Raw genomic sequence first — 26,920 nt, forward strand, 5'->3', positions numbered from 1 at the left:
TCAATATCTGCCCAATTCCAGATGTGCTTTTGAAGTCCATCATGCTGTGAATCAGATGTAGGAGGAATTCCTCACCTTGGGAATCTCTTTCTCAAAGGCCCCTCATAACTGCTCTCCTTAAAGCCATCTACTCCCTTCCCAAATTGTGGTAATCCACTGCCCCCTATACACTGGATCCTGTGTACACCAAGCACTGCTGCTTGAACTCCTATAGAAACAAGTGATCTCACCTCATCCTCCCCTCCTTTTTGCTTTCCTCCTGCTTCCCTTGTCACTTAATGACATCATTTACTCTTTTTTTTATTGAAGATTTTTGTTTTCAAAACATATGCAAGGATAATTCTTCACCACTGACCTTTGCAAACAATCTTTTTTCCAATTTCCTCCCTCTTTCCCTCATTCTCCTAAATAGCAAATAATCCAATATATAAACGTGGTAAAAAATATACATCACTTATTCTTCATAGGCCTTATCTCACCTTGAAAAATGAAAGCCCCAGGCCTGCTTTATCAACTTGTCAAGGTTCATGGTGAAGCCAAATGGAAACCTCATTGTCTGCCAGTCCTGCTATTTTGGCTTATATTTGTGACCCATCAGATAGGCCATATATGTAAAAGTCAAATGGCATAGAATTGAGACTAATGGGGAAAAAATGGCATTGCTCAGAGTTTTCATCTCTTAAAGTTGTTGTATATTTTAAGAAAAAACCATGAAGGAAAAGGGCCAGAGATCTGTAGGAGCACGCTTTGAAGGCCTGATCTTCCTTTCTAAGGATTTTCATTCTGAGGACTCCTCATAGATTCCATTGAACTGTCACCCTCTCTAGGATTTAAATCTTGCTTGGTAATTGTTTGCATGTATAATAGAGAGATACAGTCCAGAGAGCATTCCATAACAGTGTAAAATATTACAGAATTAGTCCCTAAATCCAGCCTCCCAATATGGATTGAGTCATACCAGGGGAATCTACTTCACTTCTTAGTATCAGCTGGCAAAATCCCTTGGATTCTCCCTAAAATTTCTTTCTTCCATGTCATCCCCAAACCTCAGGGTATAGAGAAAGCTTCCTTAAGGCCCCTTTTTTGTCCTGTTTTTGTCGAGGCTCAATATTAATTGACCTGAAGTTATTATCCAACTTAGAAATGTCAATGTTCCCAAACAGGAAACTCAGTTTCTTCTTATGAGATAAATTTTGAGTATCTCATGTCAACTGGAATTCAGGCACCAGGAACAGGAGAATTCAGTGAATAGTTTAACACTGTCATAATAAAATGTTCCAAAAGACCTGTTGCAGTTTTATACTTTAGTAAGTTAAAACTGTATTAAGACATTGAGAATACTGTTTATTATATGATTATTGCATTAACTCAAGTACTATTTACTCTTTACAGGAGAACCAAAGCATCAAAGGCTGATCCAGACGACCTTCTCTGACACAGGATCCATCTCAGGACAAAGTATACATCAGGGTCCCCCAGTGGAAGGCTGACTTGTGTCTGAGGTGGGAAGGTCCATCCCCGGATGTGTTCATAGCACAAACTGCCCCAAAAGTTGAGGGGGATAGACCACCTCCTACCAAGCCACATCTGGCACTCACAACCCAGCAGGCAGGACATACTCCCTGAACTCTAAGTCCAAGGATTCCAGGCATCAAAAGCTCATCCTGCATGAAAATCAGCCTGCTACTTCTTGAATTTAAAAGGGATTCCATTAACCCGGCCTTTGTTCTGACAAGGGATACCTTGTCCTGAGTCATCTAAACTTCAGATATTTTATCTGCTGTCTTACTTTTCACACCTTTGGGCCTCCTAACCCTTCTGGTCCTGAAGCAACAGTTTACTCAGTGTTCTGGGGCAACTATGGTTTTGGTATTTGGTCTTTTGTTTGTCCTAGGTACTCTATTTTCTGGCCAAGTAGAGGCTAAAATCCAGCATTTTTCCAAATGTGAATCTATGCCATTTCTACTCCTTCTCATAAAGTACCCACTCAGCAATTTCAAAAATACAGTTAAAGATCTCCCTAAATGTCTTAACAAATCCCAAAGTTTTACTATCCCATTGAACACACTCTTTTCACCTACGTGTTCACAGTCCTCAATTTTCCTTGAAGGGCCGCGGATCATGTACCTATTCACTATCATTCTCAATCTAAATATGACATACCTACAAAATTTAGAAAATTGTCTCTTTACTTCACCTCTGTCTGAGCCCCCGTCAAATTGCATTTCTGTTCGTCATTATTGGACTCAATACTTGAAGAGTATATTAGCCTTCTTGATTACCCATTACCGCTCTAATTGCTCTAAATACCTTGTTATGAATGAAGTTCAACAGACAGCTAAAAGGCTACTTTGGGCCCAAATAACAAACACTAGAGCTGATGAATTAATCTTTCCCCCCATTTTTTAAAAAAACCAATGGAGAGAAAGGGTTCGAAGACTCCAGTGAAATCTTTTCTCTTCTGCTCCATACCCTGGCTCTCTTGGCTATCAGTAGAAGAGGTAGGCTATTTTACCAAACTGTGTGTGTGTGTGTGTGTGTGTATGTGTGTGTGTGTGTATATATATATATATATATATATATATATACACATACATACACACATACACACACACACACACACACATGTATTAGCAATCACTCCTTTACACTTGTGAAATAGCAAAGGTGAAGTAATTGTCTCCCACGATCCAAAAACAGACAGCCTGGTTCTCCAAGGTTGAACAATACAACCCATGGAATTTGTTCTCATGGCAAGGACTTAGGTTAGGTGATCTTCATCCCAGGGCATTTTTAAAGAAAAATTAGGTCTTTTGTAATAATTTAATACCTTATCACTAGATGCCAAGCTCTTCTCATGAATTTCTTATGGTTTTTCATTCTTTCCCCTTCTCCAAATGAGTCACAAAGGTTTCAGTCAAGTTCTCTATAGACTCAAGATTAAATATTGATAGCCAGCCCTGGAAGACCTCTCTTTACAGTCCCCCACTCTATAACATTGCATCACTGACTGATCCACTCCAGCTAAATCTGATTGGGGTGAGGTAGGGGACTATGGAAGAAAAGATATACCATTTAGGAACATATTTTTGATTAAAATGGCAACCTTGTTCTTTCCTTTTGGACAAGCTTTCCAGCCAGTCATCTGTGAGATCCACAAGCCAGGTTGCAAGAATTTCTGGCCAGTCATTCATAAGATCTACAAGCCAGGCTTCAAGAACTAACATCTTGGTTAGTGAAGCACCAGACTGTTGATCCTCCCATTATGGGAGCTCAAAGTCAAGTCCAATAATCAGCTTTCCTCACTGGTCCATTTAATTTCCCCAGACTTCTATTTGTTGACTATTTAATTCAAACCCTATCTTATTGATAGTTATTAATCAAGTGCCATTTTCTGAGGAAGCTGAAACTCTCTCAAGTAGCCTTCTTAATATGCAATAATTTCTCTTTATTTTATCTCAGCTTTTTTGACCTCTTCCCTTGGTAAATGAGATTCTCCCAAATCTTTAATGTAAAAATTCTTCAATCATAGTTATCTTTGGAGAGGGTTGACAGAACAGGTAGGTGGGAAGAATGTAAGATGAAGAGATTGAGGATGACAAGGAATTTTAAATATTCAGGAAGACAGAAAATCCAGAATTCAGAGAAAAAAAAAAATTATACAAAGGGTAAAGGGCCTAAATGACATGAGATTGTAGGGAAGATAGACTTTTGCTTAGATGGTGGTATTGTTTGATTATTATTTTTTTACTTATAAATAACAGGGATTAGAGGAGCCATAGACTGAGAATTTGAGGGGACCAATCGAAGAGAAGAAGCATTATAAAGTAATTCACCCCAAGGTTCTGCTCTATCAGAATATAAGCTCCTTGAGAGCAAGGAATGATTTTTGCCTTTGTCCCCTTGTGCCTAGCTCAGTGTCTGGTATAGGGTAAGAGCTTAATAAATGCTTGCTGATTAATTGACTAGAATGTTTCCTCATCTCTTAGCTCACAACGGAAAAAAGGCTATATAACTTGTAGTTTGCTAGAAGGCCAGGAAATAAACATTTTATAAAATTGAATAAAAAGTACACTTTTATCTCCTTTCCCTTTGCACTTCTTTTGATATTAAAAAATTGTGATGAGGTAATGTTGAACACCTTATACTATGAACTACAAAAATAGATTAACTAATGAAGTGGAGTTCATTTGACAATGAACCTAAGTGAGATGAAGCTGGAGTCAGGAAGTCCAGCCTCAGCCTCTTACTACCTCTGTCATCCTGGACAAGTCACTTACCACTGTTTGCATTGATTTCCTTAGCTGTAAAATTCAATATAAAAGAAAATGGCATATCATTCTGATGTTTCTGCCCAAAATTTGGATGTGACTGAAATGACTAAACAGCAAAATGTCATCTTGATTCTCTCTTATAGTTTGCTGAGTAAGCTCACTATATAACAAGGTATATCTGAAGAAGCACTTAATGTTGTTTATCCTGCTTCAACAGTTTTTTCTTTGTTGCAGTTAGTTTTCTGAACCATATATCATTTTTCTCTTTCTAAAGCAAATATTTCTTAGAATGAGAAGTGGGGTTTTATTTTATTTCATTTTATTTTTGTATTTCATATATTGCTGTACTTTGCTAGTATAGCCAGTGAGATTTTTTTAAATTTTATTTTATCACATAAAAATAGCAGTATGGTAAAATTTAATGGAGTTCATACACTCACACTCTGGGTGCATCCTCCTTGTTTGCCAGTTAAAAATCTGTCAACTTGAGTGACTTTATCTTGGAGTTGTTTCTTTTGATTTCCACAATATAGAAAAATAGCAAGTGGAAATAATCATTATTGTATTCCCATCAGTGCAGTCAGTTGGACTCTGCTGGTATCACTATCTGTGCTTTTGTTGATGAACACAACCCATATTTGTAGGGGTTTTGCCACTAGAAATGTTGTGACTGGCTCCACATCTCTCCACAAACATCTCTGTACATGTTCCAAAAAGCATAAAATAACACAGTCTAGTGAGCGAGCGTGGAGTTTTTTTCAGCTTGTGACTCTCAATCTTCTGTAACCATATATTTTCTTTGCAATGCTTGCTGACTCGACACACTTAGATGCCATTCACTGAAATAATGGAATTTTCAGAACATTTAGATGGTTCATGGGACAATGGAATAGAATCTTTGAAATCAGACATATGGTTGCCATACTTTGTGAGATACAGGAGGGAGTTAGGGTCTTTGTTTAGGTATTAAAGCCATTAGTTCCTTGCCTAAGGCTTGTTAGGAAAGCCATTCCTCTCCATCCTCATGCCCTTTTAAAAAGTGTTTCTTCAAATAAATAACTATGAAAGGAAGCAGTTATTGGTTCAGTAGATGGAGTGCTGAATCTGGAGACAGAAAAACACATTCAAATTCAGACTCATTTTTTGTGAGCCTGGAAAGCCACTTTCTGCTGTTTGCCTCAGTTTCCACATCTGTAAAATGAGCTGTAAAAGGAGAAGGAAATAGCATACTCCAGTATTCCCAGATAAAAAAACTGGACATATTTGAAGAATCAAAACAACACACTGAATAATAGATGAATAGAAATATGCCCTAAGGAAACTAGATTTAGATGTAATCTATTTCAAATTGGTACATTGGTATATAATAATAATAATAATAATAATAATAATAATAATAAATGCCTTGTAAATATTCTCTCATTTGATTCTTATAACAACTCTGGCTCCTTTTTTCAGATAAGAAAACTGAGGCAGAAGTTAGGTGATTTGCCGAGGATCATACCACTAGTGTCTGGAGTTACAGCTGAAATCATGTTCTTTAAAGGCATTCAAAAGATTGCTGTAAAAATAAATCTCCCTGGTACTTATTTTAAAAGATTCAGTTTACCAACAGATGTTTTCCACTCAACTTTTCAAAAATAACTCTATTGCATAAAGGCATAATGCTAACTATAATTTGAAATGCTGTATACATTCATTTATTAAACTCCCATGTGCAATGTATTTGTGGAAACTATTTACAAATTTTCATTGACTCTGATTTGGAAAGTACCTCTTGGGTCCAGTCCAACCTGAGCAAGAACTAGCCCTAAAACATCATCCATAACAATGATTCTGCAATATTTGTTTGGAAAGCATCAGTCTACCACCTGAGATTACTCATACAGTCTGGGTAAACTCTAAATTATTCTCCTTAATGTGCCTCTTGGCAGTTTCTACCTATTGCTCCTAGTTTATACCCTTGGCACCAAAGTAAATCTAAACCTTCCAAATGAAGTATCACTTCAAGTAATTTTAATAGTGAGACTTTAGTTAATAAGCATTTATTAAGTACTGCCTGAGTGCCGGGTGTTGTGCTAAACTAAGTACTTGGGATAAAGAGAAAAGTAAGAGGCATCATAGAATAGTTTGAGAATATCCCTAACATCAATCAGTTTCACAGTTTTTAATCTACATTTTTATCAAATTTTCTTATATATTCATTTATCATTGAGAAGGTATAGCTAATGGAAGTTTTCCACATATAATGATTTTATCTAATTCTATAAAATAGCCCACGGGTGTTGCATTAATTCATAAATTAATTTAGGATTGCCATTTTTATTCTTACTTGTGTATCTATATCAACATATTTAATTAGGCCACTGTCCCTTTAGAGAAGAGAAGCTAGCAAATTAATGAACTGGGATTTCATTTACACTTCTTTTGTCAAAGATAATTATTTGTTTTAAGCAAGTTGGTCAGTCTTGATTAAGGCCATTAGTGTCCGTGATTAAATGAAATCATTTTTAATCTTTTTGCAAGTCAGTCTGATTTTCATAGTGTTTCATGGTTCACATCTGGAACCCAAACTCAGCTGAGACTTAGAAATGTTAATTCTATAACCAAGGTACAAAGTTTTTAAACTAACAGATAATTAGTCTTAATATTGTAAATTTAAACAAAATTATAGTTTATGAATGCCTCTTAATAAAGATAATAGCCGGATGCTTGGTTTTTGTCTAATACAAACAATACCACATATACACAGAACTTTAAAGTACAAATTACTTTACCATCACACTTAATGTAGATATAATATACCATCTTTCTGCATACTTTGTTGAGATTTTGCAATACCAATTTATTCTCAAGATTTCAAAGGATTCAGCCTGTCTTCAAGTCAAGAAGATCATCTTGAAAGAAGTGTGTGTGTGTTTGTGTGTTACCTTTTATAGATTAGAATAGAAATTGTGCCTGATTCTGAAATAAAAAGTAAAAAATTCTCTTTGAATGTACAGAAGTCTTTTTTATATCATTTATATTTCCCTATATTCACGTTCCCTGCCAGAGAGCCATCCCTCATAATAAAGAATAAAAAAGATTAAAAGAAAAAAGTCAGCAAAACTAGCTGAGATAATATTTAATGTTATATATTATGCTTCAGACTCATATTCCACCTCCCCACTTTCATAGATAGGGAGAATGTTCCTTTTCATCATTTCTTTGGAGCCAGTCTTGTCATTACTATTTTGTGTCCTGAACCCCTTAGATGCTGGTGAAACTTAACCTTTCTTTGTTTTTTGTATTCATAATTAAAGGAAAGGCTAAATTTCAGTTATAGGTTAGTGAAAATAAAGACAAGATTTTCCCCCCACAGACCCCTTAAAAATCCATCCGTGGATGCTAGGTTAAAAGCGCCCTTGCTTTGGAGAACTGCATTCTCCCTGCAGTGGAGGTCCAGAGATTCGATAACACCTATTCTTCATGGAGGACAGAGAAGGTAAGGCAGTTGTGTACCATGCTGCCTTCTACTGGTTATTGCCTCCGATAGTAAAAGAATGCCAGGAACATTTGCCTTCTTTTCATATGTGGAAAGGAATGAGCGATGCTTCCCTTGCAGACAGTAATGGATCTACATGTCCAATTAGAACAAACAGGCTTATTGGTAAGTGAGCCCCAAAGCTTCAAGTGGTATGAGTGGTGTGGAGCTTTCATGCTTTTCAGGTACTTGTTAGTGGAAATCTGTGGTTTATAAAATAGGAACTATTTCCAAGGAAATCAAAGATCTTCTAGCGATTGACCTTAGAAAGTTACCATCCCTTCTCCTTCCTCCATACCCTTCTTCCTAGAAATTACTTTTTGGTACTAAACTTGGAGATAAATCTGAGTTTATCTTCTTCCATTAATGTCTTTTTTTTTTAACACAATTGTTTTTATAAAATCCTCTTCAAAGACTTAAAAATGTAAATAGTATTTTAATTTTTCCAATTATATGTAAAATTTCTCAATATTTATTTTCATAAGGTTTTGAATTCAAAATTTTTCTCTCCCCATTAAGACAGCAATCTGATATACATGTGCAATCATATAAAATATATTTCCACATTAGTCATATTGTGAAAAAAAAAAACCAACAAAAGGGAAAAACTATCCCCCCAAAAAACAAAGAAATTAAAAATATTATGTTTTGTATTCAAACTCCATTTTTTCTGGAGTGGATAACATTTTCATCACGAGTCTTTTGGAATTGTATTGAATCACTGTATTGCTGAGAAGAGCTAAGTCACTTATAGTTGATCACATTGTGTTTCTGTTACTGTGTATATTTTCCTGGTTCTGCTCATTTCACTCAGCATTAGTTCATATGAATCTTTCAAGGTTTGCCTGTTCATCATTTCTTATAGGACAATTATATTCCATCACATTTATATACCATAAGTTATTCAGCCATTTCCCAACTGATGGGCATCCTTTCAATTTCCAATTCTTTGCTACCAGAAAAGGAGCTGCTATAAATATTTTTGTACATGTAGGTCCTTTTCCCTTTTTATGATCCTTCTATGATGTCTTAGAAAACAAGAGGAATGCTAGCTTTGTTACCCTAAGCAAGTAATTAATTTTGCCGGACACTAGGCAGATCTCTAAGACTGTACATTTCAGAGAAGGTACCATCTTGCATTGGTAATCTGAGTTTCCTTTTTGGGAGATTTTTTGTCAATGAAATCTCAGGACCAGTCTCTATTCTCATTCTTTTAATTATTTTTATTTTTATAGTTTCTGTGAAGGTGAGGGTCTTATCTCTCCTAACATAATGTAAGCTTATTAAGGGCAAGGACCTCTTTTATTAGTCTTTGTGTCTACCAATATTTCATGCTGTGCTTTGCCCTTAAATGCTTAGATGCTCAGCAGACAGTTTGTTGGAACAAACTTAGGTTCCTAATTCTAAGCCAATTGCTGCCCTCTGGTTTGCCAATATTTGTAGCTCAGAAGTAAAGAAAACTAGCATTGGCATCTCTAGCTTAGCCATTTTACAATTAGCATCTCTCTTCTGACCATCCAAGTATTTGCCACTATGACTGGGAGAAATGAAAAATAGCTCTCATAAAAATGGAATCTCTTATGCAAAATAAGAAAACACTTGCTCAAAGCAGCAGCTTTTGCTATCTTTAAACTCTAATATAAATGTATTGATTATTTCCTAAATAGTCTATATTATTTCTTCCCAACTCCCCTCCCCCCACATCCATATGTGTCATTGCATGAAAGTTTGGCCTGGGAATTCTAGGAATTAAAGTAATCAATTGGAATTCTAAGGAATGGGGGGAGGAGTAACAGTTCCTTAGAAGTTCCTTTGGCATTTAGTTAAGGAAGTCACTGAATTTAAAAGCTCCTTTTGTGGTGAGCTTTTTCTTCTCAAAACACAGCCAGGTGATAAAAGTTCAGATCTTTTATTATCTCCAATATAGCCCAGTTAGCTTAGAGGTCTATCTCTCTGCTTGGTTCCAAGAGCTCTCTCCGAATGTCGCCAAATCCAAAGGTCTGGTCCTTCAGCCTCTGCCTCTGCTTTCTTCAGCTTCCAGCCAGCTCCACTCTTCATGTCATTCCAGTGAAATCTCTCAAAGTGCTCTCTGTCTGCACCAGAGTGCTCCTCTCCAGTCCAGCTGAACTCTCTTCTGTGACCAGCCAGCCAAGTGGAAAATATATTCTCTCTTGCCTTGCCTTGGAGAGAGGGCTTCTGGCGTAATTCCGCTGAAATCTCCCAAACTGCTCTGTGTCTGTACCAGAGTGCTCTCCTCCAATCCAGCTGAACTCTCTTCTGCCACCACCCAGCCAAGTGGAAAATATTCTGGAATAGATCTCTCATCACTGGCCTTATATCTGACTCTTCTGAGAGAATGGGATTATGGGTTTTCTCCCATAGTGCTCTCTGGCCCAAAGAGTTTCAAGGGAGGTGTGAACTCACTAAGTTACAAAGTTTACTTTGTGAAGCTGGCATACTTGTGAACTCCAATGAGTAAAGGTGCAAACACAAGCATTGTACTAATTAGTTCTACTTAATACCTTGTTTCAGGTTCTGCCCAAAACATCTTCTTGTAAGATTAGATCAACTCTAATGAGTTAGCAGTTTGTAAAGATTCCAACATCTCCCCCTTTCTTTTGTTTTAATGCCTCCCTGATTTCTCAAGGAGGTGAGAACCCCACCTAAAAGGTGATCACGCCTTCCCTGACACCTCAGGAAGGAAGATGAAAACACCAAAGGAAATAGGAAATCAAATCAGATTAGTGGGTTTCTGATGGGGTACACATAAATCCATCAATATGGGCCAGAACTTTGAAACATGGTATACATAAATCCATCAATATGAGAGGCATTACACATAATTTACATAAGCACATAGCAATATAACACAGGCTAGTAGTAATGTAACAAATAACATGAATCAACCTGAAAATTTACAAATGTCCATAAGTCCTAGAAATAGTCCATAAGGAATCCATTGTCCATTAGTTCAGGATATTTCCTGGATAAGCAGCAGAGTCCAGGAAAAAAAAAAAAGAGTTCACTTTAACAGCTACTCATGGAGATGAACAATAAAAATAAGCCAGAAAGGGAATTTGTGGGTCCACTGCTTCAAGACCTGTCAACCAGAGCATCCTCGGCAGCCACAGCGGGTACACTCAATGATCCGCCCCACTTCTAATTTGCTTTTTGGAACCCTACATATACAGTTGGTTCCAAAATTGGTATCCCGAGTCTGAATGCAACGAAGGCAACACAGATTTTCATAACCTTGTTTCTTCCACTTGGCAATCAAATTCTTATCTGCATAACCTTCTTTAATGCAGTACTCATACAATTCTCTACTTATGGCTTTCCTCTTATAAAAAAGATCAAATATGTATCTCGTTTTCTGGTGATGAATCCTGAAAATTGGCCAGAGAGATTCTACTTTCCTCTTTCCTTCATGAGGTTCAGTTTCAGCTTCTCTCATCTTCTGATCCAATTCATCCAGCGTTGGTTCGATTAGCTCCCAACCATCTGGAGGAGCTTTCCTGCTTCTTTTCACTTTAGGCATTTTCGACTGCTCCCGACCACCACCAGTCAGGCTTCCGTTTTCCGCCCCACATTGGGCGCCAAAATGTTGGCTTTAAAATATTATAAAAGTTCTCTCTGGGTGCTTTCCCTGGAATCAGGATTTTGTCGGTCTCTGTTTGGGCGCCAAAATGTGGGAGTTCAAATGTTGGGATCTTGTTCTTCTTTAAAATATTATAAAAGTTCTCTCTGGGTGCCTTCCCTGGAATCAGGATTTTGTCGGTCCCTGTTCGGGCGCCAAAATGTGGTGAGCTTTTTCTTCTCAAAACACAGCCAGGTGATAAAAGTTCAGATCTTTTATTATTTCCAATATAGCCTGGTTAGTTTAGAGGCCTATCTCTCTGCTTGGTTCCAAGAGCTCCCTCTGAATGTCGCCAAATCCAAAGGTTTTGTCCTTCAGCCTCTGCCTCTGCTTTCTTCAGCCTCCAACCAGCACAGAGATGGAATGAATCTCTTGTCTCCTTCACTTGGGGCTCGGCTAGCTTTCTGGTGAGTCTTTCAGACCAGCTTGGTCTCAGTGGGGGAAGTGCAGGAGCCCAGCCACCAACTACAGTGGTGTGAGATGAAGATGAATCTGGTTGTCCACTGAACTCTCTACTCGTAGCTTCTTCCTCTGAAAACTCTTCTTCTGCCACTAGCCAGCCAAATGGAAAATATTCTCCCTTGCCTCAGAGAGAGGGCTTCTGGCGTAACTCCGCTGAAATCTCCCAAAGTGCTCTGTGTCTGCACCAGAGTGCTCCTCTCCAATCCAGCTGAACTCTCTTCTGAGACCAGCCAGCCAAGTGGAAAATATTCTGGAATAGATCTCTCATCACTGGCCTTATATCTGACTCTTCTGAGAGAGTGGGATTATGGGTTTTCTCCCATAGTGCTCTCTGGCCCAAAGAGCTTCAAGGGAGGTGTGAACTCACTAAGTTACAAAGTTTACTTTGTGAAGCTGGCATACTTGTGAACTCCAATGAGTAAAGGTGCAAACACAAGCATTGTACTAATCAGTTCTACTTAGTACCTTGTTTCAGGTTCTGCCCAAAACATCTTCTTGTAAGATTAGATCAACTCTAATGAGTTAGCAGTTTGTAAAGATTTCAACACCCTTTCACTTAGGAGAATGGAAGAGGTTACTAGCTTTTATCCAGGACACCTGGATGCACTTAAGATCAGAGATTTAGGAGCTGAAGTGAATTTTAGAGATTATTTAGCTCAATTTCACATTTTACCTAGCAGGAAACTCAATCCCAGAGAGATTAATTATCTTGCCCTAAGGTTGTTTTGCTCGGATACTACAGTTTTTATGAGGCTTTTTTCTTTTGTTTTAGCTTAAGGGAAGAGTTAAGGGGGAGAAAGGAAGTAGAAAGAGCCTTCTCCCTTTGTCCCCAGAAAAAAAGAACAGAAAGAATCACAGAAAATCAAAATAGGTTTGAAATTTACATATTGAATTTTTAGAGATTCACATTGCATTTTAGTATACAGAAGTGCTCATTTTATTTGATGTTTGTTGAAGATAGCAGATTAAGTAGTGAATCTCTGTAACCTTCCCATGTTCACTTCCAAGTAACTGTAAGATAGTGTTTCAGGACAGGTCCAGGAATCAGCAAGGAGATGGAGTGAAACAATGTTTTAGTCCAGGAGACTTTGAGGATTGGCAGAAGGGGTCTCTCTCCCTCGGGTAAGAGGAGGAGTGCCATAGTCCAAGATAGGAAGTGCTCCAATGAGCCACAGCAAGCTCCACCTCAGCAAATTAGCAGGAGATCCTGAGTCCCAAGGTGGTGGAGCAGTAGATACCCACAAAGAACTCATGGAAGAGTTCAAAAGATGCTTAAAAATCATGGATGAGAAGTAGAAGAAAGACTGGGAAAAGAAATGTGTGATGCAAAAGAAATGTGAAAAAAGTCAACAGCTTAGAAAACCACTTAAAAGTAGAAATGAAAAACGAGATAACAAAAATCCACTAACGAAAATGGAAGAGAAAGCATAAAAATTAATTGAACAAAGCAGCTTAACATTTAGGAGAAGTACATGCTAATGATTGAGACATCAAGAATCAAACAAATTCAAAAGAATGAAAAAAATGGAAGAAAATGCCAATACCTCATGAGAAAAATAACTGACCTGGAAAATAGATCCAGGAGAAACAATATCAGAATCACTGGATTACCTGAAAAAATATAATCAAAAGGAAGACCTGGACAGCATGTTCCAGGAAATTATCAAGGAAAACTGCCCTGATGTGTTGGAACCAAAGGTCAAAATCGGCATGGAAAGAATCTATCAATCACCTCAGGAAAGAGATCTCCAAATAAAAACTGTAAGCAACATAACAACCAAATTTCAGAACTGTCAAGTCAAGGAAAAAATACTAAAAGTGGTCAAAATGAAACAATCCAAATATCAGGGAATCACAATCAGAATTACACAAGATTGAACAAATGCAACATTAAAGAACTGGAGATCATGAAAGATGCTATCATGAAAGTCAAAAGAGCTAGGGTTATAGCCAAGAATCACTTCTTTGGCAAAGTTGAGCATAATACTTTAAGGGGAAAAATGGTCATTTAGTGAAATAGAAGAATTTCTTTCTTTCTTTCTTTCTTTCTTTCTCTCTTTCTCTCTTTCTCTCTCTCTTTTTCTTTCTCTCTTTCTTCCTTCCTTCCTTTTTCTTTTTTCTTCCTCTCCTTTTCTCTTTCCTGGTCTTCTTTCCTTCTTTCTCTCTCTCTCTTTCTCTCTTTCCTTTCTTTCCTTCCTTCTTTCTCTCTCTTTCTCTCTTCCTTCCTTTCTTCGTTCCTTCCTTTCTTCTTCCCTTCTTTCCTTCCTTCCTTCCTTCCTTCCTTTTTTCCTTCCTTCCTCTTTTTTCTTCCTCTCCTTTTCTCTTTCCTGGTCTTCTTTCCTTCTTTCTCTCTCTCTCTTTCTCTCTTTCCTTTCTTTCTTTCCTTCTTTCTCTCTTTTTCTCTCTTCCTTTTTCTCTTTCTCTCCTCCTTTCTTTCTCTCTTTCTTCCTTTCCTCCCTCCCTCTCTCCCTCCTTCCCTCCCTTCCTTCCTTTTTTCCATCTTTCCTTCCTTCCTTCTCTCTCTCTCTCTCTCTCTCTCTCTCTCTCTCTCTCTCTCTCTCTCTCCTTCCCTCTATCAGAAGCATAAACAGGAAAAATGAGGAAAGAAAACATGAGGGATTCAATAGAGCTGAATTGTTTACAGCCCTACATGGGAAAATTATACTGGCATCTGCACAAAATAAACCATGTCATAAGGCATAAAACTTAAAATCAAAGGTAAAGGCAGAAATATTAAATATATCCTCAGATCATAATGCAATAAAAATTACATCCAATAACGGGCAGTGGAAAGATAGATTAAAAATTAATTGGAAGCTAGTCTAATACTGAAGAATAAGTGGGTCAATAACTGAGTTAAATTTATAAGAAGGTAAACTATTCTCCAATTGATTAATGATTAAAGGATATGAACAGCTAGTTTTCAGGTAAAGAAATCAAAGTGATAGGTAGGTAGGTAGATAGATAGATAGATCGATCGATAGGTAGATAAGTGAGGAAGTATTCTAAATCACTTTTAATTACAGCAATGTAAATTAAAATAACTAAGATATCATGCCATGCATATTAGATTAGCTAATCTTACAAAAAAGGAAAATGATAAATATTGCAGAGGATGTGGGAAAAGTGAGTAACTAATGCACTGTTCATAAGAGTTGTGAACTGATCCAACCATTCTGGAACTCTGCCCAAAGGACAACCAAACTATACCTTTTGACCCAGCAATATCACTACTAGGTCTGTTTCCCAAAGAAATCATTAAAAGGGGACAAGGACTTACGTATGTAAAGATATTTATAGCAGCCCTTTTTGTGGAGGCAGAATACTGAAAAGTGAGAGGGATGCCTATCAATTGGGGATGGCTGAAGAAGCAGCAGTATATGATTATGATGAAATATTATTGTGTAAAATAGGAAATGATGAACAGGAAGATTTCAGAAAAACCTGGAACTGATGCAAAGCAAAATAAGCAGAATCAAGAAAACATACTTACTTATTCCATCTTGCTGGTTATTCTGATCATAAGACTAGTTCCAAGGAAAATCTTTATTAGGGTCTGCTGCTATTAGTGCAGAAAATGATCAGTACCTATGTGGTTGGCTTTCACACCTGACCTAGCTAAAAACGTAATTATTTTTCTCCTGAAATGAGATCTTTGGGGAGTTCTAGACCTGGAAATTTTAAATGTACTATATTATTTTTTCCTATTGAAAAATTGCAAAAGCTGAGATTCAATGTAACATCTTTTCTTTTGAGAGACAGCATTGTGCTAATGGAACTAAGATGATTTAGACTTTCAGAAGATCTGAGTTCAAGTCCTAGTTCTTGACACTTTCTTGGCCTTTTTACTGTGAGTAAATCACTCAGTTTGTCTGAACCTTAGATATTTCATCTGTAAAATTAGAACGATACTTATATTAGTGATCTCCTGGGCCTGTGGTAAAAAAAAAAAAAAAAAAAAAAAACTGTTAACCTTGAAAGTGTTACATAAATCCCTTTTTTCCATTCCCTTTCTCTGTAGGCATGATGGTGAATCACTTACCTCGTAGAAAAGACTCTTTGAATTGGTTTCACTGAATTTGTGGTCTTTTATATAGATATCTTGAAAAAACATTCTGACTAGGTAAGAACCTACTGCCTTTTTTTTTTATTTTATTTTTTTTAAATCTAAAAGGCTCTAGCTAAATAGCCACATATTTGAGGGTACGGATGGGGTTTAACTTGGGTCAGCAGAAAGAAATGTTTTTTTTTTTTTTTTTTGGTTTGTTTTTATTAAATTGATTGGGTTCCTAGAGAGACTAGAGGGGGAAAAACAGTACAATACAACACAACAATTTTCTGGTGCTAGAAAAGTAAGAATAAAGTCTTATTTCCAGTTTCCATAGGCAATCGTGTCATGTCATGAAACCTATGTGAAAACCAGGTTTGTTACAAGAGAAGTGAACATGCTTGTAGAACCCAAAGAAATCAAAATCCATACAGAAATTTGTATATTTATGACAGCAGAACAAAGGAATACCTCCTAAAAGAGAAGGCATGGGAGGAGGAATAGTCTAGTGCAAAAAGGATAAAAATCCTTCCCAAAGTGGAGGAGCAAGGCAGTGGCAAAAGTTGCATTCTTTTCCATTGGGAACTTCTAATCAGACTGTGAATATAGAATGATTTGCATATCTGCAGATTATATTTGTGCACATTTGAACAAGCAAATTTCCCAGTCTGGCATAGTCTGACTGGCACATACCTTAATACCCAAGGATGCACAGGGAATCCAATTTGGGTTACAAACCACAAATTATGTCAGTTTTGGATGGATCTAATTTGTCTTTGGCACATTTAGGGTGTGACAGTTAAAAAGTTCGAGATTTGATAATTTGATTATTTGATCATTTTATTAATAAGGCCAGTTTATTAATAAAACCATGATCATTTGGCCAGTTCTCTTAGAAGAAAGTTGTGGGTTCAGAGTTTATATGTGTTTTTAAGAATGGGTGTTTCCAAAGGTGGTGATCAACTCTGGTCAATAAATAATAAAATGGATATTACATTGAGAGACTGAACTATTAGGATCTTGAAGTATGTGATTTGATCACCCAAATCTTGGTCAAAGAAACATCAATTTCCATATCATCTTTCTGTCAAAAGGAAGAATCAGTGCTTCTTGATTTGTCTGACCAAACACAATGAGCAAAAATGCACCCATTAGCCCAAACTTAGAATTTCTTTTACTGTAGGATTCAATCTTGGCCTGTGTAAATCTTTTTTTTATTTTTATTTTTATTTTCAAAACATGCACAGATAATTTTTCAACATTGACTCTTGCATAGTCTTGTGTTTCAGATTTTCCCTTCCTTCCCCCCACTCCTTATCCTAGATGGCAAGCAATCTAATATATGTTATGCATGTTAAAATATATGTTAAATCCAATATGTGTATACATATTTATACAATTCTCTTGCTGCACAAGAAAAATCAGATCAAAAAGGAAAGAAAATGAGTAAGAAAAATTAAGCAAACAAGAACAAAAAGAGTGATAATGCTATATTGTGATTTACACTCAGTCGCCGCAGCCCTCCCTCTGGGTGTAGAGGGCTCTCTTTAACACAAGATCATTGGAATTGGTCTCAGTCATCTCATTGTTGAAGAGGGCCACATCCATCAGAATTCATCATCATCTAGTATTGTTGTTGAAGTATATAATGATCTCCTGGTTCTGCTCCTTTCACTCAGCATCAGTTCATGTAGGTCTCTCCAGGACTTTCTGAAATCCTCCTGTTGGTCATTTCTTACAGAAAAATAATATTCCATAACATTCATATACCACAATTTATTCAGCCATTCTCCAACTGGTGAACATTTTCCAGCTTCTAGCCACTACAAACAGGGCTGCCACAAACATTCTTTCACATACAGGCCCCTTTCCCTTCTTTAGTATCTCTTTGGGGTAAAAGCCCAGTAGTAGCACTGCTGGATCAAAGGGTATGCACAGTTTGGTAACTTTTTGAGCATAATTCCAAATTGTTCTCCAGAATGGTTGGATTCATTCACAACTCCACCAACCATACATCAGTGTCCCATTTTCCTACATCTCCTCCAACATTCGTCATTATCTTTTCCTGTCATTTAGCCAATCTGACAGGTGTGTAGTGGTATCTCAGAGTTGTTTTAATTTGCATTTCTTTAATCAATAGTGATTTGGAACACGCTTTTCATATGACTAGAAATGGTTTTAATTTTTTCAACTGAAAATTGTCTGTTCATATCCTTTGACCATCTATCATCTGGAGAATGGTTTGAATTCTTATAAATTTGAGTCATTTCTCTATATATTTTAGAAAGGAGACCTTTATCAGAACCCTTAAATGTAAAAATGTTTTTCCATTTTATTGCTTCCCTTCTAATCTTGTTGCATTAGTTTTGTTTATACAAAACCTTTTTAACTTAATATAATCAAAATTATCTATTTGGTGTTCAATTATGAGTTCTAGTTCTTCTTTGGACACAAATTTAATATTCTCCTAATTTGCTTATATCACTCTTTATGTCTAAATCATAAACCCATTTTGACCTTATGTTGATATGTGCTATTAGGTGTGGGTCAGTGTTGGGTAAATCTTTAAGAGAGATTTCCCACACTATTAGAAAAAAGGAAAAAAAAAAAAAAAACTTTGTTCCTTCATAGAGTAATTAGTTATTAAATATAAGAGAAATACTTATTGCTTATAAAGACTTTCTGCATGCTCTGGGTACAGTGTTTCTGGGAACTATGGCAATTCAAAAAAAGACAAATTTCCTTAACACCCCCCCCCTAACATGGGTGAGTAAGGCAAAAAAGGTTGTTTGATTTTTTTTTTTTTAATGAGCAGAAAGAGACCAATTAAGATCTATACATATTGCAATTAAAACATCCATTTACTGAGCATTCACCTTTCAAGGAGCTTAATCCAGTTTTCTGGTTAAAGCTCATTAATTTGAGCATATGTATTGCAGAAGCATATTTGTTAGATGAGGTATTTGATTTGTAAGGGAATTTCTGATTATTGGGAATAGAATATTAGACTAATTTTTTTCTTGGCATTTTTTTAATTTTTAATTTTCAGAATACATATAAAGATAGTTTTTAACATTCACCCTTGCAAAAACTTGTGTTCCAAATTTTTTTCCCTTCCTTCCCCCCCATTCTGCTCCTCTAGACAACAAGTAATTGAATATAGTAGATTAGATTTTCTATAAAAGATTTAGTATTTTTAAAAAGACAGTACAAAAAATAGATTAGATTGTGAAAATTTTAGAATAAAAATTTTGATTAAAAATTTACTAGAAAGTATTTGGTGCAATATTATAGACTAAATATTCTTAAACATTAGTATAAAAGCTTGTTATAAAATATAGAGTAAATTTTCTGTAAGAAATTTGAGAGAATAAGGTAGTTAGGTGGCTCTACCTAGTGGTAGAGCACCAGCCCTTAAGTCAAGAAGATCTAAATTCAAATCCATCCTCAAACACTTAACCCTGGGCAAGTCATTTGCCTTGAGAGAGAGAGAGAGAGAGAGAGAGAAGAAATTTGATACAAGAAATTAGATTAAATTTTCTGTAAAAAAATTGGCATACTGGAGAGACTTACATGAACTGATGCTAAGTAGGTGAGCAGAACCAGGAGATGGTTGTACATGGCAACAAGAAGATTATACAGTAATCAATTCTGATGGTTGGTTGGTTGTGGCTCTTTTCAAAAATGAGATAATTCAGACCAGTTCCAATGGTCTTATGACGGAATAGAGTTGTGAAAACTGAATATGGATCACTACATAGTATTTTCACTTTTTTGTTATTTGCATTTGTTGTTTTCTTTATCATTTTTTTCCTTTTTGATCTGATTTTTCTTGTGCAGCATGATAATTTTGGAGATATGTGTAGAAGAATTGCACATGTTTAACATATATTGGATTACTTGCTGTCTAGGGAAGGAGTGGAGAAGGGAGGGAAAAATTTGGAACATATTTTGCAAGGATGAATGTTGAAAATTATCCATGCATATGTTTTTAAAATTAAAAGCTTTACTTTTTAAAAAGGCATATTTCCAAAAAGTCAAAAAATTGGCATAAAAATGTGTTAAATTTTCTACAAAAAATTTAATTTATAAGAATGTAGACTTAAATTTTATTGGTAAAAAATTAGAATAAAATGTAGGCTAAATTTTTGTATACAATTTTGTGTATAAACCAGAGATTTTTTTTTTTTGTAAAATATTCAGTGTAAGATACAGACTATATTTTTTTGTAAAAAATTTGGCATAAAACTACACTTAAAATTTCTCATAAAACTTAGAATAAAAATACAGACTGAATTCTGATGAACTTGTGATGGAGATAGAGAGGACTGTGGGGACTGACTTAATCACAGCATGGTGTTTTCATTTTTTGTAGTTGTTTGCTCACTTTTTTTTTTTTTTTTTCCTCATTCCCCTCCCTCCCCCGCCCCCTTTTGGCCTGATTTTTCTTGTGCAGCATGATAATTTTGGAGATATGTGTAGAAGAATTGCACATGTTTAACATATATTGGATTACTTGCTGTCTAGGGAAGGAGTGGAGAAGGGAGGGAAAAATTTGGAACATATTTTGCAAGGATGAATGTTGAAAATTATCCATGCATATGTTTTTAAAATTAAAAGCTTTACTTTTTAAAAAGGCATATTTCCAAAAAGTCAAAAAATTGGCATAAAAATGTGTTAAATTTTCTACAAAAAATTTAATTTATAAGAATGTAGACTTAAATTTTATTGGTAAAAAATTAGAATAAAATGTAGGCTAAATTTTTGTATACAATTTTGTGTATAAACCAGAGATTTTTTTTTTGTAAAATATTCAGTGTAAGATACAGACTATATTTTTTTGTAAAAAATTTGGCATAAAACTACACTTAAAATTTCTCATAAAACTTAGAATAAAAATACAGACTGAATTCTGATGAACTTGTGATGGAGATAGAGAGGACTGTGGGGACTGACTTAATCACAGCATGGTGTTTTCATTTTTTGTAGTTGTTTGCTCACTTTTTTTTTTTTTTTCCTCATTCCCCTCCCTCCCCCGCCCCCTTTTGGCCTGATTTTTCTTGTGCAGCATGATAAATGTAGAAATGTGTTTGGAGGAATTGCACAGGTTTAACCTATATTAGAATGTTCACTATCTGGGAGAGAGGGGGAAGTGGGGAGAAGGAAAAGAATTTGGAGTTTTTGCAGAGGTGAATGTTGAAAATTATCTTTGAATGATGTTTTGAAAAGTAAAAGGCTATTATTATTTTTTTAAATGCAAACTGTCTTTCGTAAACAATTTAATATAAACATTTAGTATAAAATGTAGACTACATATAGTCTGTATATATAGTTTATATAATAATATATAAAATATATACTATATATAGTTCTATATAATAATATATAAAAATAGATTTTTTAGGGTAAAAAATTTAGTATAAAAACATGGACTAAATTGATAAATTAAATGTCAGGTATAGATTAATCTAAAATTTAGTATAAAAATAGACTTAAATTTTCTGAAAAAGATGTATTACCAAAAAACTTTGATACATAAATACTGAATTAGAAACGCTAATGTCTCGATTGCCCACCTTTGAAAAGGCTCTGTCTGTACGAAAAGGAAGAAATGGTTTCCTTAGGACAATAATTGTAGCTATGGTGATTTTAAGATTTTGGGCAATATCACATTTACTTGTCTCTTTCCCCTCCCCCTCCCCTTGATATAAAGGGCCTGGAATAATGACTGAGGTGTGACGAGTCAGAGGAAAAGAATGGAAGAAGGTGGCCCTTACATCGACGCCCTCAGAAGCGTTGCCCCTGCCGCCCATGGCCGCGGAGCGAGATACTCGGAAGCCTGGGAGTACTTTCACCTGCCCCTGGCCCACTCCGGCCTCCCCGCCAGTCAGTACGCCACCTGCCGGCTGTGTGGGAAGCAGGTCAGCCGGGGCCCGGGCTTCAACGTGGGAACTACGGCTCTGTGGAAGCACCTGAAGAGCATGCATAAGCAGGAGCTGGAAAAGAGCGGGCCCCGGCAGCCTGGCCTTCGCCCCGAAGCCCCGCTGCCGCCCCTGCCGCCCTCCCCGCCCGGCGTGGAGGGGGACTGGGGGCGCCTGATGGAGCAGATGGGAGCGCTGGCCTTGCGGGCGAGCCAGCGGGAGAGGGAGCTGGAGAAGCGGGAGCGGGCCGTGGAGCGGAGAGAGAGGGTCCTGGAGTTACGGAAGAGGGCCATTGAGGAGGAGGAGAAGGAGTTGTCGGAGAAGAGGCAGGAGCTGCAGGCCGAGAAGGAGGAGCTGCGCGCCCGGCTCCTGCTAGTTTGCCAGAGGGAGAGCGCTTTGGCCCTGGCCACCGCCCCTCTGGCCACCCTCGTCAAGGAGGAGCAGGAGGACCGCGGCGAGGGCTGCTTCGTCCCCAAAGTCCTTTTCTAGACTGAGCGCATCCCGGGGCGGGACCCTTCTAACTTCTCCCTGCTGGTTTCAAGGTCCGGACCTACCCCTTTCCCGCTGTGGCTGATCCCAGTCTCGCAGACTCTGCCGAGCCCATCACGGCCCCGCTGCCCCGCAGTCTCCATTCCTAGGGCCCCCGAGTCTGATAAGTGAGATTTTTGCCTTCATGTGAGGCCTTCTCCTCCCTGCCCACCTTTAAGTGCTGTGATACTCTACTTCCTTGACTGTATATACCCGCGATACTTAGCACACGGCCTGGCATGTAATAAATGCTTAGCAAATGTCTTATCGATGGAAGATATGGTACAACTCCCGCATAGGGAGGCGTCCGTCTGAGATAGAGCCCGGGAATAGTAGTAGGAAATGGCCCTTTCTGAGTCCTGAACCCAGAGCACCACTTAACTTCTGTTTGTCTGGTGAAGGAAACGGCAGATTTTCTCCACACCTAGCCAGTGTTCTGATATGGTCCAAGGAGTCACAAAGAATCATATCCACGAACAACATTAAATGGCCACTGACGTGTTTAGCACTGGGGTTACAAAGACAAAAATAAAATATTCCACCTGTCTGAGAACTTACTCCATCAGGAAGAAATGAGCTCCTGTTATTCCTTAGCTAATCTTAGCTTGGATCCTATGCGCGCCTTCATTTTACATGAATATGTCCAATAAATATCTTTTGACATTTCAATCTTTTCTACTTTCTCTTTCCATGTACAAATGCATTCAACTTATCTTTATGCCAAAGAAAATTCTCAATTTTGATAATTGCCATAGGTAATAATATATACCTCTTTCTTCCTTCCTTTCACTGCCAAACTTCTTGAAAGAATATTCTGTATTTTTTGGGTGCCTCTACTTTTTTTCCATTCTAAAATCCCTTGAAATCCAGTATCCATCCTTTCTGTAATGTCTTTTACATATATCTTCTCTTTTCCATTATGGCTATTGCTACTATAGGTCTCACCTTTTTCCCCACTGTTGCCTAGGCCATTGCCTTCTAAAAAATCTCTCAGCCTTCAATCTTTCTACTTCACTTTAAGCTACCTATGCATTGCTGTCGAAGAAATTGTATTAACGTAATGTCATTTCACATGGTTCTCTCCATTACCTCCTAGATAAAGTCCAAAATTGGTGTTCCTGGCTTTAATGACTCTCTGAAATCTGATCCCCCAATTTTCCAGCAATGTAAACAACAATGTAAACTTGAAGGAAGGGATTATTTTTTTATATCCCAAGGGCCTAGCATGATCCCTGGTACACAGGAGATATGAAGTAAGTGCTGAATGAATGAATACTACTCTCCTCCACATGCCTTGTGCTTTAGTGAAATTGGACTATTTACTATTCATAAAAGGACCCTTGCTTTCATGAGAAGACAGCTTCTAGAGACCACCTGTCTCCTTGGCAGTGGGCTTACCAGTTATGATTTTAAGTAATCCCATTGGATCTCATTTTCTTACTCTAAAAAATCAGGAGGTTGGGGCACCAGTCCTGAAGTTAGGAGAACCTGAGTCCAAATCTGGCCTAAGACACTTAACACTATCTAGTTATGTGACCTTGGGCAAGTCACTTAACCCTGATTGCCTTAGCCAAAAAAAAAAAAAAATCAGAAGGTTGAACTGCTCAGGGGTTCTTAATCCTTTTGGTATTAGAGATCCCTTTGGCAGTGTAATAACATCTATAGATCCCTTATTAGGACATTGTTTTTAAATAGGGTTACAAGGAAAACCAATTATATGAAGTATAATTATCAAAATTTTGGGGAAAATATTTATGGACCACAGATCAAGAACCCCTGCTTCCTTTCACCTTCAGATTTTATGATCCTATGACTAAACTAAGGACCATCCCAGCTAAATATTGAGAGGTTCATCTCTAGATTGGCCACTCATTTATGATTTGTTTGGTTAAGCAGCATATAAGAACTAATGCTAGGAGTGGAAGGAGAGCCCACTTACACAAATGGAATCATAGACTTTTCAAATACTGTAGGACTGAAATTTGCACACATTTTTAGAGATTTTAGTTAGATATAAACCTGACAGTTTTTCCAAGATAGCTTCCACATGTCAATAATGAATTTTAAATAAATCAGTAATAAAATTTAAAAGCTGTTTAAGTAAATCCAAGAAAATTAACAAATTATCAACATTTCTGCCTGTTCACTTTACTGTTCTACAAATTTTGTCCTTTCCCACTGATGAGGGAATGCTGAGGTTTATTTAAAGCCCTTTACAATCTACCTTTCCAGTCTTATTACACATTACTGCTTTGCCTGTATCCTGTAGCCCAGTCTACCTGACCTTTTGGCTGTTACACATGCACAGTTCTAATGTTTCCTTGTTTTCACACAAGCTGTCCCTCAGGCTTGGAATGTATTCTCTCATTTCTGTATTATAGAGTCCCTAGTTTTTTCCCAGGTCCATTTTAAGAGCTACTACCTAAATAAAGCTATCTCTTATTCTATTCCCCTACCCTTCCCCGAAATTGTATTGTTTTGTATTGGAGTAAATTGGGAAAGTTTCATCATACCTGGGTGTGGAAGCTTAGGAGGAAGAGAAAAGTTGAGGGAAGACTTATTGCTAGCCCTGTGTGATTCATTGTTGAGGGACTGATCCTTGGAACATCAAGTTCATTCATTTTTGGCTGTGGATCCCATGACACTGTAGATGCATGAAAGGCAGCAACCTATCCCTTCATCTCTTCCATCTCTTTTTACTGAGAGATTTCATGTCAATATGTGACAGCTGAAAAGCACATCAAACTAGGCAGGCCTGCAGCTGTTTAGGGACTTTCTTAGTATTTATTTCTTTTTGATCTTAGATAAATAAGAATTCCAAGCTGAATATGTCCAAGTTTGGAGGCAGCCTTGTGAAACTAAGGTCCTAAGGCTTTAAGTTCAATTAGGTTAGATTGATCAACTGGTGGAAAACGAAGCTTCTTCCTCAAAGAGGACAAACTTGTAAAAGAGGGTTTGCCTAAGTAGCTATTTTATTAACAGGGATACTGAAAATTAGGTATACAGTGCAGAGCTGAGGTGAAATGTAAACTACTTCATTAGCACAACTATAGACTGCTATTTCACCAATATTTGTGTGTGTGAATATATATACATATATATATGTATATATGTGAATATATATACATATATATATGTATATATATTCACACACACACAACACACATTTGTATATATAAGTAAACTAACATCCCTATTTCATATTACACATTACATACCTTTCTACTTTGGGTGGCAAGGGGAGGACAGAAACACCTAAATATGAGCCATAATCTAATTTACTAGAATAAATCATTTTAGGGCACTGGGGGTATGGTCTTAACGAGCCATCTAGTTAGAGGGCAGGCTCCTTAAGATTGAATCCTGTCTATGTTGTATGTCTGGGTGTGAGGGTACAGGATGTGGAGTGGGTACATTAGTCCAGCCCATGTGCCTTCTCAAGATTAGATGCATATATTTTTGGATATACTTATATGTATACATGTTGTTGCCATCTATGGAACATCAGCTCATTGAGAGCAAAGATGTTTTATTTTTGGTTTTATGTAGAAGGCAGGGAATTTGCAAAAGACTTTATATGAAGGCCTACATAGATGAGGCTTATCATGCACTGTCCTATTCTACAATGTATATGGAAATGCTAGGTTAGAAAAAAAGAACAAAAGGGCATCCAAGCAACTTTTTGTTAAAATGCAGAGCAGAAAATAAAGTGAAGGCCAAAAAGAAGCATAGACACAAAGGACAGCTTTGAAAGCTACAGGTTGAGATTACACTTAAAAAAAGAAAAGCTAGCTGTACACAATAGAAATTTGTAATTTCATGGACAATCCTTTCCCTCCAATCCCACCATTCTACTATATATGTGGAAATATTTTGTTCACTACAGAATAAAAATAAATTTTGGAAAAAATGTATTGTTTGGTTTTTGCTGTGAAACAATGAAAAAACTGTCTGAATAAAAAGAAATGAATGAAAATTTTTAAAAGCAAATTATACAGAAAGCCGGGCCAAGTGAAGGTCCTTGGCCCTTCCTTCTCTTTAACTTCTCAGAGACAGAATTGCTAAATTGCATATAAAGGAATCACTTAAAGTTTTTAATTCCACTTGGAGCTATGCTAACAGAAAATTCTCCTGTACCACAGGTACACTTTGTCCTCTGCTGCTGGAAGTTTGAATTCCACTCCATCCTATACACAGTTAAGTTTTTAATTTAAAGAATTTTTGTTACCACCTCCTGGTTTTCCTTTCTATCTCACAGATTGAACCCAGGATCTCCAAGGACTACTCTATTTAAGGCATAAGGATATGTTGGTGATTAATAAATACTTACTGGTTGAGCTTACATATTTTCTTTAGACATGTCACTAGGAAGCATCAATTCTCCACCTTCTGCAGCAATTTGTTTCTTTGCCTTCATTCATGGAAGGCAGACTCAGGACTATTAGTGACAATAGCAAGGGTCCCAGAGTCCTCTCTTCACTTAATATACATGTTCTTTTCCCTAGGAATCAATATATATTAAGTGAA

At 36.9% G+C, this 26,920-nt stretch overlaps 2 protein-coding genes and 1 non-coding gene across 9 annotated transcripts in view; 2 read left to right on the forward strand and 1 right to left on the reverse strand.

The window, feature by feature from the left end:
• Positions 1-24,840, forward strand: part of ZBED3 (zinc finger BED-type containing 3) — a 35,376-nt gene extending 10,536 nt beyond the window's left edge. For 4 of the 7 annotated variants that reach the window (XM_051991885.1, XM_051991892.1, XM_051991908.1 and 1 more), the window contains 3 exons: positions 1,393-1,502; positions 15,918-16,019; positions 21,658-24,840. In XM_051991885.1, the coding sequence (XP_051847845.1) occupies positions 21,701-22,354 (654 nt within the window). In that variant the 5' untranslated portion in view covers positions 1,393-1,502; positions 15,918-16,019; positions 21,658-21,700 and the 3' untranslated portion in view covers positions 22,355-24,840. Of the gene's footprint in view, positions 1-1,392; positions 1,503-7,745; positions 7,924-14,464; positions 16,020-21,657 lie in introns of those variants that run through there. The other 3 variants (XM_051991924.1, XM_051991900.1, XM_051991917.1) reach the window with 3 other exon arrangements.
• Positions 7,744-7,832, forward strand: LOC127546147 (small nucleolar RNA SNORA47). The gene has a single exon (XR_007949997.1). It is a non-coding gene; the product is annotated as a small nucleolar RNA SNORA47 (small nucleolar RNA).
• Positions 10,783-11,390, reverse strand: LOC127558691 (protein BUD31 homolog). Its single transcript, XM_051991935.1, has one exon. The coding sequence runs from the start codon at positions 11,333-11,335 to the stop codon at positions 10,901-10,903; it is 435 nt and encodes a 144-aa protein (XP_051847895.1). The 5' UTR covers positions 11,336-11,390; the 3' UTR covers positions 10,783-10,900.
• Positions 24,841-26,920: the final 2,080 nt, after the last annotated feature.

This window comes from Antechinus flavipes, chromosome 1 (genome assembly GCF_016432865.1).
Source record: "Antechinus flavipes isolate AdamAnt ecotype Samford, QLD, Australia chromosome 1, AdamAnt_v2, whole genome shotgun sequence".
Classification (NCBI taxonomy): domain Eukaryota; kingdom Metazoa; phylum Chordata; class Mammalia; order Dasyuromorphia; family Dasyuridae; genus Antechinus; species Antechinus flavipes.

Coding starts and splice junctions, on each gene's coding strand:
- LOC127558691 (XM_051991935.1), bottom strand. CDS start 11,335: ATGCCTAAAGTGAAAAGAAGCAGGAAAGCTCCTCCAGATGGTTGGGAG.